This window comes from Monomorium pharaonis, chromosome 5 (assembly GCF_013373865.1).
Source record: "Monomorium pharaonis isolate MP-MQ-018 chromosome 5, ASM1337386v2, whole genome shotgun sequence".
Lineage (NCBI taxonomy): Eukaryota > Metazoa > Arthropoda > Insecta > Hymenoptera > Formicidae > Monomorium > Monomorium pharaonis.
In genome coordinates, this window is record NC_050471.1 from 28,794,442 (window position 1) to 28,815,387 (window position 20,946).

The 20,946-nt window shown below is 29.5% G+C and overlaps 2 protein-coding genes across 8 annotated transcripts; one reads left to right on the forward strand and one right to left on the reverse strand.

Annotated features, from left to right (window-relative positions):
- LOC105837028 (lipase 3) lies at positions 1-6,115 on the reverse strand. Of its 3 annotated transcripts, none has more exons than XM_012681491.3 (10): positions 5,860-6,115; positions 5,618-5,682; positions 4,058-4,354; positions 3,498-3,696; positions 1,992-2,106; positions 1,439-1,682; positions 1,092-1,250; positions 857-941; positions 403-545; positions 1-252 (listed from the first exon to the last, which is right to left on the reverse strand). In XM_012681491.3, the coding sequence occupies exons 3-10, from the start codon at positions 4,250-4,252 to the stop codon at positions 64-66; spliced, it is 1,329 nt and encodes a 442-aa protein (XP_012536945.1). In that variant the 5' UTR covers positions 4,253-4,354; positions 5,618-5,682; positions 5,860-6,115; the 3' UTR covers positions 1-63. The 3 variants fall into 3 exon arrangements, with proteins under 3 accessions (XP_012536945.1, XP_036142963.1, XP_012536944.1); XM_036287070.1 differs by having other exon boundaries at positions 5,618-5,709; XM_012681490.3 differs by lacking the exon at positions 5,618-5,682.
- A 5,155-nt stretch (positions 6,116-11,270) lies between these two features.
- LOC105837021 (ankyrin repeat domain-containing protein 13C) lies at positions 11,271-19,028 on the forward strand. 5 transcript variants are annotated; one of them, XM_012681476.3, is made up of 10 exons: positions 12,355-12,488; positions 12,677-12,756; positions 12,846-12,887; positions 13,171-13,275; positions 13,648-13,779; positions 13,899-14,110; positions 14,395-14,526; positions 14,758-14,919; positions 15,004-15,404; positions 15,931-16,492. In XM_012681476.3, the coding sequence occupies exons 2-10, from the start codon at positions 12,744-12,746 to the stop codon at positions 15,992-15,994; spliced, it is 1,263 nt and encodes a 420-aa protein (XP_012536930.1). In that variant the 5' UTR covers positions 12,355-12,488; positions 12,677-12,743; the 3' UTR covers positions 15,995-16,492. The 5 variants fall into 5 exon arrangements, with proteins under 5 accessions (XP_012536928.1, XP_012536927.1, XP_012536929.1 ...); XM_012681474.3 differs by lacking the exon at positions 12,677-12,756 and having other exon boundaries at positions 11,271-12,488; positions 13,899-14,098; XM_012681473.3 differs by lacking the exon at positions 12,677-12,756 and having other exon boundaries at positions 11,276-12,488.
- Positions 19,029-20,946: the final 1,918 nt, after the last annotated feature.

Here is a 20,946-nt window from a genome sequence, read left to right on the forward strand (position 1 = left end):
TTTTTCTATTATAATAGATATTTTCTATAATTCAAAAGTTAAAAAAATTTCTATACTAAACAATTAACTATTAGTTACATCATCAAGTGTTTCTGACTGCCTATCAAACTCCTGAAGTAATTCTATTACGCGGTCGTATATTATAAGTTTTGCCTCGATGGCCCACATAAAATCAATATGAGTAAACAATTTATATGGAACTTCTTCCAGCAGGATAACGTTTGGCAGATGCTTATAAGTTTCGAGGATATTCTGAAGAAAGAAAATATGAAAAATGATAAAATTAAAAACAATAACTTGAAATATACTAATTATCACTTAAAAATATTTACATAAATATAAATTAAAGAAATAAGTGAAAGAGAAGAAGAGAGAAAGAGAGAGAGAGAGAGAGAACCTTACCGTTTTTAAAACAAGTTGATCGTTAGCGCCATAATATAAAGCTAACGGGGCAGTAACTTTTTTAAGATCGTACTTTAGGGGTGTCATTTGTCTATAATGTTTATAATTGCCCGCATATCCATAGTCATAGGCTTGAAATTTCTCTGCAACAATTAATATTAATTATTTACTTAAATATGGAAGCGAAATTAAAAAGGTATTTGCAAAAAATTAAAAATTTCTAATTTTATTTATAAAATATACAAAATGTTACAGTATATAAAATATTATCAGTAAATATCGTAATAATGTGCTTAAAAAATTCATTAAAATTCTTGTTAAATAAAAGTAATATAAAGAAAATAATAATTAATAATATAATAAATAAAATTTTAGATTTAACGCAAATTTTTTTCTTTGTAATTAACATAATAATGTACATTGTTATATGTCTAAAGAAAAAAGAAATGCTTACGTGTGGTGATACTTTGGTATAAGTGATGCAAATTTTGCACGGAAGCACCGCCCGGATAATATGTTAATATATCCGGTAGTATCGTCTGCAACGAATAATTTTATTAAATATAACTTTGATCTGTTATAGATAAAAATATAAAAAGTTCATTTTTGTAATTTTTATTCTTACAAAAGATAAAAACAACGGCAGTATTGTAATTAACAAAATCGCAAATTAAATATATATAACATACAGTGTTAAGTTGTGGTGCATCGGCTCCAACTATTAAAAATAATATTGTAACGCAGATAGGTTGAGTAATTGCCGTATCTTTACACAGTGTTCTTCCCATCGTAATACTCCTCGATGTTAAGGCACCCACTTCATATATTTCATTCATATCAAAAAATTCCTAATATAAATATAAATGTAAATATAAAACTTATGAACACAAAAGAATTATATAGAAAAAGAATTAAAATGTAATTAAAAGATAATTAAGAGATTAATTCTTGCATTATTTTATTTACATAAAAACTGAAAATAATTCAAAGAAATGTAGAAAAATTACTTATACAGAATACTTCGATATTTCTTTACCTTAATCTTCGGAGCTGAATAATAAACGCTTTCTAGTACAGGAGATAGATCCTTCAAGAAAGCGACCGGAGAGAGAAGGACACCTAATTTTATTTTTGCATTGTATTCAGGTTTTACTGACAGTAAAATTAATAATAGGGTAGTTCCCATCGAGTGACCGATATAGTGTAGAGTTTCTTGTTTTGTGTAATTAAGTACATAATCGATCATAACTGGTAAATCTCTTGTTCCCATCTCATGTTGGCTAGACATTAAAGTGAATTTTAATTTATCTTTTATTATTTTTTAGTCCTGCAAAACCATCAAGTACCTATTCTTTTTATTTAAAAATTTTAACTTAATAAGAATAGATTTTTCAAACAAGAATATCGAACTGTATTTAATGCACAATATAAATTTTTATGTTTTTTTATTTTAATTTAATTTAAGAACTTTTAGAACAAGTAACTGAAATAAAATAAACAAAATAAAAAAGAAAGTAAATAACTGAAAAATATTTAAATTAACAAAAGATATTTCTTTAAAATAATATATTTTTAAAATAAAATTTTACCTAAATTGCCAAAAGTTCTTATCTCGTGTAGACATTTTTCTATGTGATCTGCAATAAGAATTTCCTCTGACATTTCCAACCCACACATCATATCCTTGATCAGCTAGCAAAAATGCTATAACAAAATAACATAATTTGTTTTTTGTAATTTTGTATCAAATTAATTAGATATTAATTCTAATAATGTTTTATTTGATTTTTCCTTTATTCTAGTAATTATTATTAATTTGTTTCAAAATATATAAAATTTTGTTATTTAAAAAATTTCTTTTAATAAAGAAATAATTATGTTGCATAATCAATAAAACGTTTTTATTTACAATAACATAAAATATGTTTGACATATTTTAAGATTTTTTATATTAAAAAGTAAAAATAAAATATAGAGCTAATTTAATAAAATAATATTGTATAATAATAAATATTTTTAAATATATAACACAAAATCTCCTATATAATATTCTATAAATTTAAAAAGTTCATATTTGAAGAAAATAATTTACATCAATTAATTTAAGCAATTTTTTTTAAGACAATAATGCTATGTTAACAGAGCGTTATTTAACAAAATATTATTTATTAATTCTTTATTATTTCTTTATTATTATATATATATATAATATATTATATATATACATATATATATATATATAATTTATGGGATAACAAGATTTTTTCTAATAAAGTTATGCTTGCTAATTTTTGCTATTTTACTTTTTGTTATTTTGTTTGTTTCAACCGGTTGCGCTTGAACTTTTTCTGCTATAAATATTCGCCGAAACTTTCACTACCTGTGAGTTACTTTACTGTTTCCATTAGATGTTCTTGAAGTTAAATGAGGTCAAGGTAAGCATATCGATTGCAATCTTTAATTTTATTCTTTAACCGGATAGCATGCAGTCATCTCATATCGGATTTAGAGCTGTGGCTTTCAAATATTGAAAATTCCACAAATATGCTGTTAGTATTTCTAAGCTTTTAATTCTTATATTAATCTATATAATGTACATATTTAATAATTTTATTTTTTGCACATCCACACGTAAATAACTTTTTTTAGAATTTATTTTGTAATAAATTATAATTGTAAAATGTAATCTTTCGAAAAATTTTTGCTTTAATTTTAATAAAATATAGTCAAGTTTTAATAAAATTTGCTCAAACTGTTATATAATTTGTTATGATATGTAATAATAAATCAGAAAAAATTACACATAAAACTATTCAAAATACCATGTTCTATGTTTTGTTCTTCAGCAATGACAACGTGACTTGGAAGATAAATTCTAAGAGAAGAAATTCTTTCCATGGAGGAAGGGACAGAATCGCTCGAAATGTTGCAATAAGAAGCTTCGCGCGAACTCAAGACAAGTGGAAAGTAAAAAGTGAAGAGTTTCGCTCGAAGATATTTTGTTACATAGGTGACGAAATAATTCTGAATCCGATTATCAGATTAAGTAATGATATTGATGATGTATCGTGTGTTGATCCATGACGATTACTCACCAAGGTCTTTGCCAGGACCAATCAACACCCAGCAATCAGATGTGCATAAGATACCATGTTGAAGGAATACGACTTTTCTTCTTTGTTGACTGTTAGATAAAGGACTTCCTGATATTCTGTGTATCACCAAGTCATAACCGTCTTCCGTTGTAACATAATGCTCCTCGGCGGAATAACCGTGTTTCTCTACCAAACCGATCTACGTAGAATAATAAAAAAAAAGGTTCAAGACTTTTCAATCATCAATATTTCACGTAAAACAACAAAAAAAGGTTTATTTATACAGAAGAAATAACATTTTATACAAAAGTGCAATTAATCTGTTCGCATTATCGAAAACAAAAGTTATTATTAACTGTCGTAGAAATTAATTTGCCAGTTAATTAATTTTTTATTAATTTAATTATTTAAATTATTTTTTTTATCTACTATCAATTTAATTTTTTTAAATCTATATTTTGGTAAGATATTACATTAATTCTTTAACAATAAATTTGAAATTCTTGAGTAAAATTTAGTTTTTAATCAAACAAAATACTACAAGACAATTTTACACTTACAAAATCTAATATAGTTGCATTGCGCCCTATTTTAACGTCCTCTGGTTTTCTCACTCTTATTACGTAAGGATCCTTAGGAAATAGATAGTTGATTATTGCTTTCTGAGAGATCGCTAAGTCTTTCCAAACATGTACTTTTGCTTCCAGCAACACTACAGTAAGTATAAGTATGAGGGAAACTAATTTCACGCTCATTTTGATTATACTGACTATTGTCTCGCGATTGTAAACTATGAGTAAGTCTCGGCAATATTATTTGAGCTTTATGGCACCTGTCTTTGTTTGCATTTCAGAAACCTATAAATATAATTAGTATTAGTGTATTGATTAATTATTTAATACGTTAATTTACTTTCTTGAAACCGCTAATTTATGAAACATCTAAAAAGATAAGTTTCTCTTAAATTAATCCGGCCTAGTTTATGGTAATTTGTGAAGAATTTAAAAGTTGAATTTTTTTTTAGTTCATAATGATCACTTGCGCTTTTAATTGCTTATTAAACGAGCTGTAACTAAGACGACTAACTGGAACCACGTATTTAAAAAAATCTATAATTTTTATCGCTAACTAGATTTCGAATCAGTGTTTCCAAATGGTTGTTTCATTATGCGTACTTGTGAAATTAAAATTAGCAAAACAGGAATTGAGTGAAGGCGAATTAGATATTAAATGGAGAGGGCAAGAAGGTAAAAAGGGGCCATCCAGATTCTATCTGCGAAAATTGTTAGTGCTAGTTACAGCAATCAACCATATATTATATATAATTATGTATGCTTTATAAAGAACGTCATTCTTAGAGTTGGCACGTGTGTATGCAAATGAAATTTAAATTAAAACGATTGCTTCGAGTTAATTATTCATGATGAAAAGATATATTGTTCTTTACCGACTGAAAGTGACTTTGTCACTCTATAGTTGAATCAAACAAAGTCAATTTTTTAAACATAAATTACTTTATAACAAATTAATTCTTTTTATATAAATTAGTTTTAAGTCTTAATTTTTGTAAGTATTTTAAATTACTCACTTTTATATTTTTATTTTTTAGAATAAAATTATCTTTATAAGACTTTCAATATTGTCAAGGCTAAATAATTGAGAAAGCTGTATAAATAATAGTAATAAAAGTGTATAGGTAGTACTCGGATTGTAAAGTGTTATTTTTTAATTGTTTTTGATAAAAGTTTTATAATTTAAGAAAGAAAATATAACAAATCTCTGTAACATATGCATTCTTTATAAAATTAGTATTACTGAAATATTTGTTTCAATTGCATTTTCTTTAGAGTTCACGTTTTGCATATAAAAATATTATAACAAAGTTATGAAAATATTAATGGTTCACGAAATACTTTATATATTATTACGACATATATTTCGACACATATAATGTATAACACATGTAAAAAATAATATATGTGCGCGTGTACATTGACATGCGCAAAATAGAGTGCCTGTTATTTGTCTGATTTTATAATATTTATAAAAAATACGTAATAAAAGTTTATTTAAATAAAATACTATAATGTAATGTAAACGAAATAAAGCATTTGCCTTACTTTTTCTTGTTGCATCGTAGATTCTGCTTTTGTAGATCTTATAATAAATTTTCACATCTTTGACACTATATAAGTAATAAGTTCACTCAACGCTAATATCAAATTTCAGATTTATTATATATATATACGTCAAATTATTAACAACATTTGCATTATAAACTTTATCCGCAACTCAATCTATTTGTGTCACAAATTTTTTTTAAAACAGGAAAAGAGACCTTTATTGTGTCTTTGTTACTTACGTTCTTTGTCACCTTTCACGCATGTTTTACATATTAACGTAGTCATTAATAATAATTTATTTAAAGCACTTCAACTGACATTTAAAAATAGAAAGAAATTACAAAGAAAAGAAACCACATTTTTAGCGCTAAGTTACTTTATTTCTGTATCAGGCTTGTATGTGTGTTTGCGTTCTGATTTTATTAAAGTCCATAAACGTTAACTATCACATACGGCGGATAAGTCGAAACTGTGAGTGACGAACCGCTACACTCAGATAAGTATATATATGCGCAGAAACCTCGCAGTCTTACAACGATAATCGCATTACACGATGTCTCAGGGTCGCGCGGAATTTTCGGATACTTTACAGACATAGCCAATCGGTCCATCCTTTCTATCAAGGCAGACCGGTTAACTTGATGCTGAATAGTCAATCATTGTAGCTGTATAATGAATCATTATAGATGAATGTTTAGAGCAAACAAATAAACATCTAGCTAAACGTTCCTTTAGCTAGCAAATGCTAATTCATTGTTATAACCGACGTGTTGCAACATTTATCTGTATGCAAATATGCTTAACCAACGGATAATTAGATTTAAAAAATAAAACATTACTTTTATATATAACCATTATAGGTAAAATGCTTTTTCCTATATTAACTGTAACTTAATTTTGTTCTTTTCTTTCTATTTGTCTAATATTAATTAAAAATTTTATTTAATTAGTTACAATTTTTCGGTAATTATAGCAATTAATTAAGTAATTACTTTTGTAGTTGCTTTTGCATATATTTCAAACTTATTCGTCAATGTGTTTAGTACAAATATTTGGCATTTAGTACAAATACATATTCTTGTAGCTTACACATAAAAAATTAAAGTACATCTTTTTCTTTTGAAAACATGTCTCAACATAGAATTTTTTATCTATAAAAAGCTTTAAAGTGGCAAATCCTATTGTATATTTAACATATTAATATAATTATCGCCTATAATTCAATTATGTAAAATACATTACATATTCATCAATCTGTTGCTATGATATTTTCACAAGCTATACTCAAGTAAAACAAAAAGTTACAACAACGTCAAAATAATTTAAAAATAAATTGTGATTTATTATGTTTTTTGTTCTGTTTATGTTTTTGAATATTGCGAAAGATTTTAAAAAGTTTCTCTTACAACATTAAATATTACAAGATTTTAGAAACACTTTTGTTGCAACATCTCGTGTGACATTTTATAGAATCCTTTCAAAATTGTTGTACATGAAACATGTGAGAGGCTGGAACCTTTCTGAATACTTTCCTTAACAATCAATTATATGGGATATTTATGTATGTATATAACCATTTAGTTGTGTAATGTCCAAACGTTCAAGTCAGATTTTATTTTGTCATTAATTTTTCAATAAATACACACAATAAAGATTTATTAAGTAATAATATACTTATAAAATTTTTATTGTAAAAAATATTTAACATAAACGCTCATCTATTGAGAATAATCGCATAAATACCTTTTCGATTTTTCAATTGCATTTAGTGTCGATGAAATTTGTTTGCGATTAAAAATTCTCGGTCTACTTTTGTTTTCTAAAAAAAACCTAATGCACACTTTATTAGATTATGCTAAGTTCATTGTTAACCTGATTTTCCGAGCAGCGAACAATTTTTTTTTAATTGATACCTTCGGCGCACAAGATCTTGTTAATGACTTGTTCAATCCAAACTGGCAACTTCTTGCTCGTTCATCTCGCGGTATACTAAATAAATGCATCGGGCGTAAATTGGCCTTTCTAGCGCAGTAGAACACACGTAAACATATCGAACGTGTATTGTCGCCGCAAGCCAAAAGAGATCTTGAAGAACGAGAAGAATTATTCTGAAGAATGACAAATGGCACATGCATGTAAAAAAAGTTTAATTATATCAACAAAACGAAGAAATATATATAAATTTAAATACTTCAGTTTTTTTACTTTGCCGTAGAAATAAACAGATCTATTATTTGTTCACATACATGATATCTTTTATAATTGTTTATATATTATATATGTTTAATAATTTATATTCTCAATTATATAATACTTATATTTGGACAATGATCTAAAATACAAATCAAACTTGGTTGTAATAAAAAGTAATAAAAGCTGTCAAATAATAATATGTTTTCAAAATATATTACTTGATATAAGTTAAAATTCCTTTGAGTAAGAAAAAACACTCGTTTAAATTTACATTTGTATTCTAAAATGTTAATGTTATATTTATCCAATGTTACATATTTTTCTGCGTCATTCTGTTCAGGGGTATCTGCATATTTTATTTCTGGATTCTAGAATGAAAACATCAATTTAAGTTAATAATATATGTCTATATATAATGACGAGTCTTACGTATAACGATGAGTGATATCTATGCTGTTAGAAATAAGTTATACACACAATAAATTAATTCACTACTCTAAAGATTATATTTAGAAAAAATAGGTAAAAGCAAATATAATCTATATTTTTATCAAAAAAGCTTTATTTAAATATAATATAACTTTACGTATATTCTGTTTAAGCATCGCAATACATGTCAGCTGGTGTAAAAACGCAATTTTACATTTAAAAATTTACATACATCAATTTAAAAAGAAAGCGAGTTTTGTTCCATCAACATTTGACATAAAATTCCGACATACATTTTACTTTTTAAATATAAATTCCTTTATAATCATATATTCCGATAACACCATTCCGACATTGCAAAGCGAAATAAAATGGTCGTCCTTATGAGACAGATCGTATCTAAATCCGGTTGTCTTTGAATGCATAATGCATAGTATATCATACACATCTATTTATAGCAGAAAAAATTGAATAGAAAATTGATTATGTAATATTAAACAATGTTACTTCGTACAGTATAGTACTAGATTACTTGGTACAGTAACTTATATTAAGTTACATAATACATTTGATTTTATATTAACTTTGTTATTTTATTATTCAACAAATTCCCAATTCGCCAAAACTGAAAGTAAAAAATTTATTATGCATACGATCTCTTTTGTTATTTAAGGGGGCATATATGTATACGTTTGGAGCTACAAAAAAGAAGGCATTTTTCATAAATTTTTTTCAGAGCCAAGAAGCAAACTATAAAAATGGGACTTTTTGCGTAATAAAACGCACCTATTCTTCGTACAAATTTTATTACAATAATTTTATTACAATAATTTTGTTGAAAAATTCCCACCCCCCCTCCATCATCATGTAGCCAGTCATGCACAATTCCGCGGTGACAATAATTTCTCCTTCTTTGTTCAACCGAAATACAAAAACCAAACGGTATCTTAAAGAATTCTTTCTATTTTTTTTTAAACAAACAAAAATAAAATTTTTCTCAAAAATCGGCACTTTAACTTTAAAGGTCGGCAATTTTGTTAAAAATTCGAATTTAAAAAATTGGATACGACAACAACAAGGAAATTTATTCTTCTTTAAGATGCCGTTTGATTTTTTTGTATTTCGGTTGAATAGAGAAGGAGAAATCGTTGTCACCGCGTAATTATGCATGGCTGACTATACAACAATAGAGGCGGGGGATTTTTCAACAAAATTATTGTAATAAAAATCTGTATGAGAACTACAAAAGGTGTACTTTATTATGCAAAAAGTTCCATTTTTGTAGTTTGTTTCTTGGCTCTAAAAAAAATTTATGAAAAATGGCTTCTTTTTTGTGGCTCCAAACGTATATGCCATCTTTATAGCATGTTTTCTTGATTTATATTCACAATAATGTCTTACAAATCTAATTTCATAATACATCTTTATGGATATAGTATCATATGTTTCCTGCATGTCATAATGAGCAACCGTCCTAGGTAGCCGTGCGCTCAATCAAGCGTAGCCTCGCACTCTTGACATAACTAGAGATTAATAGAAAGTTCATGAGCGGGGACTGGATCATTTAGCATTTAATTGAGGGAAATTAACCACCTTACATCCCATCATACAGTAGAATATACACGTTTCTCAGTATACGTAAAAAAATTATAGATGTCTGTCACATATTAAGTTAGCATTAAAATTATATAAACTTTATTTTAAAAAGAATGGCCTAATTTTAATTAAAAAAAAAACATTGTAATAAATATTATTGTAAAAGTACAAAAAATTATTTACGTTGTGTGAGATCCAAAAGTTCTTCAATTAATTATGAGAAATTGAAGCACAGCTCTAGTTATTATTATTTAAAAAACTTTGTTCTAATAATAAATTTTTAATATTCATACGATAACGATAGCTACAGCATAAATGTTACCTTGAGATTCTCATTATTATATTGTATAGATAACGTGAGAATAACATTGTTTTTTTTAACTCAATGATAAAAAATATAACAATGCTATTTTTTAAATATTCACACGGTTTTGTGGAAGTGTCTACAAAAAAAATGTTAAATTTTCTGACAAATATGAAAAAAGTTCCTAATTGTTGTTTAATTGGATCGAGCGGTGTATCGTTGATCTCAAGGAAAAATCGAGAATAATATTGAACACTTAATTTCAAGTGATTACAATAATGAGTTATAAAATTTAATTTTTCTCGGAACAAAAATAGGGAAGATAGGAGAGAGAAATCGTGATGGATATAATGTACGTGTAATAAGGTTAACGCTATTGCATAAACAGTAATTAAGTAAGACATCAAGAATTAAACAGCAAGGATTGTATTATTATTTAAACACGTATTATTTACAACTCGGAAATTTTCGAGTGATTAACGAGCTACGAGGTGTCCGATACCGTTTGGCATTGAATAACAAACATGCTTATCACGTTATATATGTTTAAATAACCTTAACTTGTTGCTTAATCCCTGAAGTGTCTTACTGTAACAACTTTTCATCAACAATCGTGATAGCAGTAGATTCATTATCTTCCATCATGATTTCCCCCAAAGATAGCGATACAAAACATTAATTCAATTTTACATAATTAGACCTTGGATAATACGACATTGGAAAAAATAATTAAGTAGCAAGATTATTAATTTAATTTTAATATCGATGAAATAAAAAGTATATAGTAATGTTAAAAGTAAAGAAGTGAAATATAATTTTCACTATTTCTAATAAAAATTCTGAATGTTCAGCTGTAGTCCATGGATCATTAATATGTTTACATGAACAACACGTAAAATATAATTTACATTGTGTACATAATGCAAATTATTTATATTTTACACGTAAACACTAATTATTCAAGACGCTTATGCTTCGGGTTTCATTTTCCGTTTCGAAATAAATATATAACGATAGTCGATAATATCGCTAGTCGATAACATCGATACTTTTCGATTAAATCCGTAGTCTCCCGGGTCCTCGCGACAATTTGCCCGGAGGGCTGACGATCCTTTTTCTTCTTTTTTTTTTTTTCTTTTACTTCGTCGTTTACTGTGGCTCGAGGGGCAATCGTTTAGCTAACCCAATCCAGAATAATCTTAAACCAACCGACACCGGTATCGGCCGTTTTGTTCATCCGTCCGGCGAACGCCCGCGTCCTCTCGCCTATTTTAAAATGAGTGTAGGCGGTGATATCGAACGGGGATTTTCCCGAGGTTCGTCCCGCAGACGCGAACACCCGTCCGCAGGCGTAACGTGGGTGACATGAAGCGTGCTGAAAAAGGGAAAAAAAAGGTACACATTGGTACACACGCGGCCGACACCGCCGAAGACGCCGAGAAGCCTCCTCGTGCTTAGCACCCACACATACACACACACACACACACACACACACACACACACACACACACACACACACACACACACTTGTCGTCCACTCGTCCCTCTATTGGCTTCGTTCGGCGAACGCCATATTATTACGAGCCGGACGAGCAGAATAGCGGATGAGCTCCGATGAGCTCCTCGTCTCTCAAGCGGAGCGGATTCGCGAGCGTAACGGGACTCGCGCCAGGAAGTGACGGTGGAGAGTAAAGAATTCCTCTCCCCTCCCCCCTTCGACCTGTCATCGTTCGTTGTCGCAGCGACGGACACGCTGCCAAGGTGACATCCTGGCCTCCCGGGGAGAAGGAGCGGTTAGGCCTCGAGGTGTACGTGCCGTGATACGTTTAATTCCGCGCGAGCACGCGTCATAATGCCGAATGCGGGGACGACGGAGAGTTCGAGCTTACGGAAGAATCGTCGTTTAACGTGAGGAAGTTGCGATAGAGGTGGAGGTAAGGTACAGGGCGAGAAAGAGAAGGAGCGCGCGCGCGAGAAAGAGAGAGAGAAAGAGAGACAGAAGTATGACGATTACGTAGAGGTGTCAGGTCAGAAAGGTACGATCAGCAATGTCGAGCCGCGAGCTCGCGCCAGGAAGGCGCGGGAGCGCGCGTGGCGGCGCGCCGCGACGCCTATAACGCGGATGTCGCGTGCGTGATGAACGTCGTCGTCGTCGTCGTCGTCGGGTCGAGTGCGTACGGCTGCTCCTCTGCTGCTGCTGCTGTTGCTGCACAACCTCTCAGATGCCGATGACCATGGCGCAGGAGGGCGACAAGTATCCGCTTCACAGATGCATCTTTCAGGGGGATGTGAAGGCGCTGAACCTCCTGATCAAGAAGCACGACATTGCCGGGAAGGATAAGCAAGGTAAGTACTTGGAATACCGCGTCGTCTCGCCATCGACAAGGCTGCTAGTTTGGAATTGTTTGAAATTTGTTATCTGAAATAATTTTACTCCAAATACTTTAATATGTTTGTGTGTCTCTCATATCCATTTCTGCCACTGTATAGATTAACTTTGATCTTGATTTAACTTACCCTTCGTCTTTTTCTAGCTCCAAGAATTAGGGAAAGATGAAGAGTAAGTTGAATCGAGATCAAAGTTGATCTACGTTGGTGGAAATGGATATTATTGGTGTGTATAGCTAAAGATGATTGAAATTCTTTGAGGATGAGAGGTGTAAGAGTCTTGTACTTAACTCTTTTCTGTGTTTCTTGTTGCAGGGAATACACCTTTGCATTTAGCTGTGATGTTAGGAAGAAAAGGTATGGATATTTCTGTGTCTTGTTTCATTGCACTGGAGCAGTTTTTCAAACTTGTGTAGATAATGATTCATTTTTTAAAATGACAAATGTTCACGACTCTCTAGCTTTAGTGGATATGAAAAAACAAGAAAGGATGCTAATTAAATTATTCAATTATAAGCTAGATTAGAATTATTCTACCATAATAAAAAAACATAATAAAAAGCCATACACTATATGAGAGCTAAAATTCTTTAACCAGATGTTTAATTTAATATATTTACTTGTTTTTGTTATGTTACAGCATGTGTTCAATTACTGCTTGCACATGGAGCACCTGTAAAGGTGAAGAATTTAGCTGGTTGGAGTCCATTGGCAGAAGCAGTCAGTTATGGAGATAGATCAACCAGTTCGTAAAATAAAATATAATAATAAGTATTTTAATTATTATTTTAATTCAGATATAGAAATATTAAGGTATAGATTATATAGATAACTAATATAGTTTTTGTAAAAAGAATGATTTAAGACTTCAGTTTTAACCTTCTTTAAATTATGTCTTGTGTATTATTACGTGTGACTATTTATATGTGTATAGAGCATTTGACTTCTATTATCTATTATATAATTAAATTGTTACAAGTAAATTGATAAGATAACCGAAATAAGAAATTGGAACTTCTAATTTTGATGCTCTAATTTCAACTTTTTTAGTTTAAACATGCAGATGATCTAATAGAAATGATATTTATAGTTATGATATTTATAATTTTTTTTGCAGTATCAGCTTTAGTACGTAAATTAAAGGAACAAGCGAGAGAGCAGATGGAAGAAAGGAGGCCGAATTTAGTTGCTGCGTTGCATCAAATGGGCGATTTTTATATGGAATTAAAATGGGATTTTCAAAGTTGGGGTGAGTTTTTTTGTCATACATTTTGCTTTTAATTGCATAAATATAATATTTATAATTTTTTAATTTTTTATATTTTCTCTGTCTGTCAGCCATTGATAAATTCGTTTGTTTCCTTTCAGTACCATTAGTTTCGAGAGTGTTGCCGTCGGATATATGTAAGATCCACAAAAGTGGAGCTTCGATTAGGATGGATACGACTCTTGTAGATTTTAATGATATGAGGTGGGAGAGGGGTGACATATCTTTCATTTTCAATGGTGATCAAAAGCCTAGCCATTCATTGACTGTCCTCGACAATAAAGCCAAACTTTTCCAAAGAGTGAGATATGAGGTTAACAATCTATTTAAATTTATGTGTTTTCTTTATGTTTATGCTGTATGCTTTTAACCCCAACTCTAAACCTTTGATATATTCTTAGCATATATATAGAATTAATAAACATGACTAATCTGAGATTATATATGGCTATCTAAACTTTATTATTGTAGGACAGAGTCCTACAATAATAAAGTTTAGATAGCCATTTTTTTATTTTGTATATGAATTTTACTAAAATCATATTAATATTATATTGATATTATTTATTGAAATAATTTTTTTTTAATGCACTTTAGGAAACAGAGCTGGAGATAGAGGATGAAGTTGATATTCTTATGTCTAGTGATATTATGGCAGCACAAATGTCTACTAAAAGTATCACATTTTCTAGAGCACAAACAGGATGGATTTTTAGAGAGGACAAAAGGGTGAGCACATTTCTATCGTACTAATAGTAATAATTATATAATACAGTATAATCCAATTATATAATTATGCTAAATGTAATATAAAACATTCTGTATCAATTATATCTTCTTGAAATCCTTTAAAATTATTTAACAATTTAAAAAAATTAATTCTGAAATACTTTATGTTGCAAAATGAGTTTAAAAATGATATACATAAAACAAAATATTGAAATAAATATTTAAAACCAGGAAATGGTGGGCGCTTTTCATGCTGACTTTTATCAAATTAATGGCATGGTACTGGAAAGTAGAAAACGTCGTGAGCATTTAAGCGAGGAGGATCTTCAAAAAAATAAAGCTATTATGGAATCTCTTATTAAAGGCAGCTCTCAAGGATTTAAAAATGGCGAGGTATTATGTTGTATAATTAAAAGGTTTTGATAAATTTAATATTAAAAACAAACAAGGTAAATTCAACAAGGTAAATTTATTTAGACACCTATGAGAAGAGCATCGTTGAATCCTCCTCCAGAATCGAATATAACATGGGACGAATACATTGTTGCGCCACCTGGTCAGTGTCCACTTCTAGGAAGAAATCTTGTCTACAAGGAAAGTAGTAAATCTTTTAAAGCCACTGTGGCGATGAGTCCAGATTTTCCTCTCACCGTCGATATGCTACTCAATGTTCTGGAAGTGATCACGCCGTTCAAGCATCTAAGCAAGCTGCGCCAATTCGTACTTATGAAGTTGCCTCCTGGATTCCCAGTTAAGATCGACATACCGATTCTGCCTACAGTCACTGCTAAAATAACTTTTCAAGAGTTTGCCTTCCGAAACGACATAGATCCAGAATTGTTCCAAGTGCCATCCGACTACTTTGAAGACCCAATGAGGTAAATTTAGTTTTGTTGTGAAGTAGATTAAATATACTGTATCATAAAGTTTCTCATACTTTTACGTGGGTCGCGATCTATTTTCACAAAGCGAATTATTTTCATGTACAAAGAGTTTAATAATTATTTAGGAATTTATTTTAAAATTTAATTTTAATTCCTATCAGCTGAAACATTTTTTGCGATGAAAAGTCAACTTGTGACCCACTGGGTCGCGACCTATACTTTGAGAATCTTTACTGTACCATTTTATAGATTGTTCAAACATAATCCTAATAAGTACAATATAATCACATAATTGGTTTACAATTGTTGTAAAATTGAATATTTAAAAAATACTTAATTTTCTTATAAATATTTAAGAAAAATTTGATATTGTAAATGAGGATCAAAAAATCTATAAAATATACAGCAATTTTTATTTCTTCCTTATATAACATTTTCTTAAGATATAACAACAAATATTACATATTTAAAATTTTGTTTTGTATATATATAAAGTCTGAAGCACAGTAATACGTTTCAGAGGTTATGGTGCGTACCTAATTATGATGATGGTTCTTCATACCGCGTCATGTATGCAAGAGTGAACTTCAAGATAAAAATATAAAGAATTTATACATTATTATTTTTAACTTTTTGTCGTCTCGTTAACAAATTAGATGTTTTTTTGTTTAATTAAAATGTGTCAAGTACCAAGGTCCTTTGAGAACGTAAGGTAAAGTTTTTTCATGGGCGCCGTTTTTGATCCAGTGAATTATTACTGTCATAACATGATCATAACTATAATTATTATTATGTCAAGTATAGCTTTTGGTTGATTGGTCGTCGTCATTTTTAAATGAGAAGATCTTTCCTTGCGTTTATTGATGGACCTTGAACAGTACTAATAAAATAAGTATATAATTATTCCTATCTTGGTCTAATTAATTTTTGATAATTTTAATTGAAATGGGATGCAAGAATGGGTTCACTGTGCTTTGCTTGACACTTTTTGCATAAATTTTTGTGATTGCCTGTGGTACTCAAAGGATTTATTTTTTGTCCATAAAAATATATCTAAAGAATTTATATATTGCAATAATAAAAATATAGTTGTGTATGATGCAATTTAACTTTGTATGTATATTCGTTTATGCATTTTTCATATCATTATACAGCATTTGCGCTATAAATCACATTTTCTTTTTACTAATCATTAACAATTGCTTTACAGATTTCCAGACTTATGACGCTTCGGCATCTTAATATTAATCAAGATCCAGCCTAGTTGGGGTCTTTTTTCTTCTATGCTAGGGGACAATCTGGTTTTTGTGATTTCAGCCAGTCTGGAAAGCATCTGTGCGAGCTGTTACGTTGTTCATTGAATAACTTGTCATAATTTGATCACATCTAACACAGCGAATAGTGTCGAATATTTACGATGGAATGTTCGATAATGAAATAAAACTATAAGAAATAAATTTGCACTAAAATGAGAGAGAGAGAGAGAGAGAGAGAGAGAGAGAGAGAGGGGGGGGGGGGGAAGAGAGAGCGAAAGAGAGAAACTCTCATACAATTTAATACCTAACTCAATCACATTTACTACTTGATTTGCGAAGCATGTTAATGTTTATAGAAATAAAGATCAATCGTACTGTTGTGCTGCACTCGAAAAAGTATGTACGTACGATGAGTGATATAATCCGATATTTCAAAACATCACAGAATTCCCATCTTTTGACTCTGTGTTTGAGAATTCATGATTTTTCAAAAAGTCTTTCTTAAACCCATGTGAGATCATGCGTTAGGAATTAAGAACCGCAAACTAGAGATTGGACTCAATCGAAATAAAGCGAACTAAAGATTAAAGTCATCTGGTGAAAATATTAATCTCTAATTCGCAATTCTTAATTTTTAGCGCTTGATCTGACCAACGGTCTTTACGATTCTCGGCCTGTTATTGCTAGCATGTAGGATTATTGGATTAGGAAAACTGTCGTATGCATTTTATTTCTGCAATGTATACAAATTCTTCCTGACAGTGACAGCTAAAAGAAAAAAATAACTTTGATAAACCATAAATATGTTTTTGTTATGATTTTTCATTACATCTTATCCAACGTGATTGCAGTGATGGGCCGAAGGGCTTAATAATCAATCAGAGTAGACTAGATAATGAATATTGCTATATTTGTATTCTACACTTTTCGCGAATTATCATAACTATCTACTCTAATCGGCGAAGATAACTTCATACTTCATTTCTTCGCTATTCTCTCGAGCAATATGTATTTTTACTATCAAAATTTCATATATATTATAGCATCCAATTGGTCGTAAAACAATATTAGTCTAAAGTATATTTTATTTTTCAGTATTACCTGTTTATAATTATGTAGTTTATATTATATTGAATTGTAACATTTCTGTTTTTAGTACAAACACTGTTTTTAATGGAGTCGGCTTTTTAACCTTGCATGAATCAATACATAAAATCATCTTTAAATATAACGATTCGTACTCATACTGCATTCAGTACTAATTGTCGTTTTACATCATTCTAAATGTTACAACTGTGAGAAATATCTGAATTATATCTGCAGATTTCAATTTTTTGGAGTTGATTAGACTTTTTAAGTGAAAATTTGATCATATGGCATTCTTAGCCTTTTAATATTTTTTATATTTTGATACTGAAGTGTTATATAAGTACTAAAGAAATAAATAATTTAAGTTCACACAAATTATATGAAAATAGGAGTTTGATATCTGTTTGTATCCATGAAACTTAAAATTCACGAAAAATGGCTCGATAAAGAGAAGTATTTCCATATCTGCATTTACAAAGTAAATCTCTCTGCGCCTTATAATAGAATAAGGTTCACGTTTAATTCCATATTCAACGTCGTTTCAAACTTTATACATGCAGGTTTTTCAGCATTTTATATACACCTAAGGTCATTAATATCCTAAAACCAGCGATCGGATTTAGACGCAACTTTTGATCTGATTTTCGCTTACTGTACTCTGCTTACCGCTCGTGTCCTGATGACGTTGGACACGTTTAAAGTTAAGCTAACTTGTATAAAAAATTGTGCAATTATAAAATTGTTATAATCATGACTTTTGTTACGATTACTCTCTCAATGCGGAGCATTGAGCTTTAATTGTGTACGATCGGTAGCTTGTTGTTTTACTGGAGCGATCAAAATGAGGGGCATCCGACCACTACCTTAAGACATGTATTTAAGGAGTGCACTTACATTTTCTATATATTTCACTGAACAGACACCTTAATTCATACATTTAAAGCATCGATGACCCCGGATGCATATTGCGTTATGATTAATGTCGTTACGCGAAGAATGCGCAAGTATGAGTGCGAGTTGATTTTCCTCGCTACCGAATGACTCGAATAATCACAATGAGACCTAGCCCGATGATGTTTTTTTGTGATGTTATGGATTTTTCAGTGAATAGACACTGATTTTGAAATAAATAAGAGTGGAATTTTTTGCCTGTTATTCAATTGTACAAATTCTGTTGTTTTATTTGTTAATTATTAATATACATTATATATTAATATAGATTTGCAATTAGGTTTTGGTTGTATATATGAAATAAAAAAACGTAAAATATCAATGTCTATATTCATTATATCAATTATAATCCTTGATCAGGTATAAAAATATTAAATATTTAAAGTCCTAAATGTATTTAAAACACATTAATATACGTGCTCAACATATAGTACATACATATATCACGTACACGATAGTGTTAGAAAGTGAAACTCGAGATTTGACAATAATTCGTCATTCGCCTAATGATATTTTTACTTACTATCACAGCTTCGTAATATAAATTTTGTCAAAGGGTGTACTATTGGTTTAATAAAGTTTATATATTTGTGTTATACACACTAGAGAAAGGATCTTATTAAAGTATCTTAAAAATCTATAAATTTGAAAATACATATGTTGTGGGATCATCAAAATAATTATGTAGGACGCTCGAGCATGATAATAATGCTGCAACATGTTTTGACATTCTAGCAACCAGCTTCAGCAACTTACATAATTATTTTAAGGATCCAAAAAATTAATTTTAAAGTAGAATTTTATTTAGATACTTTAGAGCTTTATCCATTTTTTTCGTACACGTAATATTATAAGAAGTAAGAAATTTGTAAATTTTTAGATATTTCACCTAAATGGTTGTATTACAAAAAATGGAATTACTTCCTGATAAAAACTTATTAGAATTTTTATATGAATTGGAATACTTTTCAGAAATACTGAGGAAATCTATATCTTCTCAGAATTTTTTATATATCTTATATGATTCTAATGTTCTAGTATTTTAAGATTTGTATAATAAATTTTGTAATTTTCTAAAAAGTTATACATAGAATAAAATTATACAGAAATTCTGAAAAATTCTGATGTAAAAAATTTTAAGAGGAGAGATTTTTTCAATATTTCTGAAAAGTGTTTTAAAATTTGATTTTATGATTCTTCTAAAAAATCGTCGAAAAAAGTGTGATAACTTTTCTGGTTGTAAGATTTATAAGATTCAATTTGGAACACGCACAATCACAATTGCAACCACGCGTGGGAAACGAAGTGGTGCAGAATTATAATTTAATATTACTTTGTATGACACGCGAGTCTATTAATCGTCGTGCATCGTCGTAAACCGAGCACGGTCATCCCCTGTATGTAGTCAGTCGCAACATTACGCATCGCCGCGGTCTTGAACTACTTGCGACCAATTTTACGGCCTTCCCTTTAGCTGACGCAGCCGAAACTAAGGAATCGTGCGTGGACACACGCACAAACAGTTGCTATTTTAGTATAGAGCTATCACAGTAATCGAAATGACTGATTTGTAACTTGAATAAAAAATTACTCAATTATAAATGATGCATCGTCTAAGACTTTTTTTACTTTTGTTGCAATATATATGTAAATAATTAAATTGGTTAATTTATTTTTACCATTTATAAAAAATATATGAGTAATAGAAATTAATTTCGGAAATTTTAGTATTAAAGGAAAATAATATTATGAAGATTAAAAATAAAATTTAAAATCTTGGATTCATATCATAATTCGCGTTAAACCTTCTTCTCTTTCTATATTTTCAGCACAATATTATGATTTCCCAACTGAGAGTCAATTGTTCCATCTTTGGATAGATTATGTGGTAGTTTCTTATTCTTTAATTAATAAACGTTTGTGTATAGCTATGGATATTTGTATTACATGAATTTTTACATAGTCTATCTAAGGGTGGAACAACTGGCCAATATTAATTATTTGAAAAATAATATATCATTTATTTTACTTGAAATTATTAGGCGATTGAGAATCAGAAAATAGATGCATAATTTCTTTGAACGAAAATATAATATCTATGCGGTGTCTTATTTTTAAATAAATTTTATTTAAATAAAATACAAATGAAAAACAATAGTTATTTAACAAGAAATAATTAATATTACAAATTAATATTATAAAGAAAATTATGACACTGTCCACTTTGGCAAACATTGTTT

Coding starts and splice junctions, on each gene's coding strand:
- LOC105837028 (XM_012681490.3), bottom strand. CDS start 4,252: ATGAGCGTGAAATTAGTTTCCCTCATACTTATACTTACTGTAGTGTTG. Junction 3,697..4,057: donor ATGCAACTATATTAGATTTT/GTAAGTGTAAAA, acceptor TATTCTACGTAG/ATCGGTTTGGTAGAGAAACA. Junction 546..856: donor ATACCAAAGTATCACCACAC/GTAAGCATTTCT, acceptor TAATTGTTGCAG/AGAAATTTCAAGCCTATGAC.
- LOC105837021 (XM_012681473.3), top strand. CDS start 12,365: ATGCCGATGACCATGGCGCAGGAGGGCGACAAGTATCCGCTTCACAGA. Junction 13,276..13,647: donor TTATGGAGATAGATCAACCA/GTTCGTAAAATA, acceptor TTTTTTTTGCAG/TATCAGCTTTAGTACGTAAA. Junction 14,920..15,003: donor AAGGATTTAAAAATGGCGAG/GTATTATGTTGT, acceptor AAATTTATTTAG/ACACCTATGAGAAGAGCATC.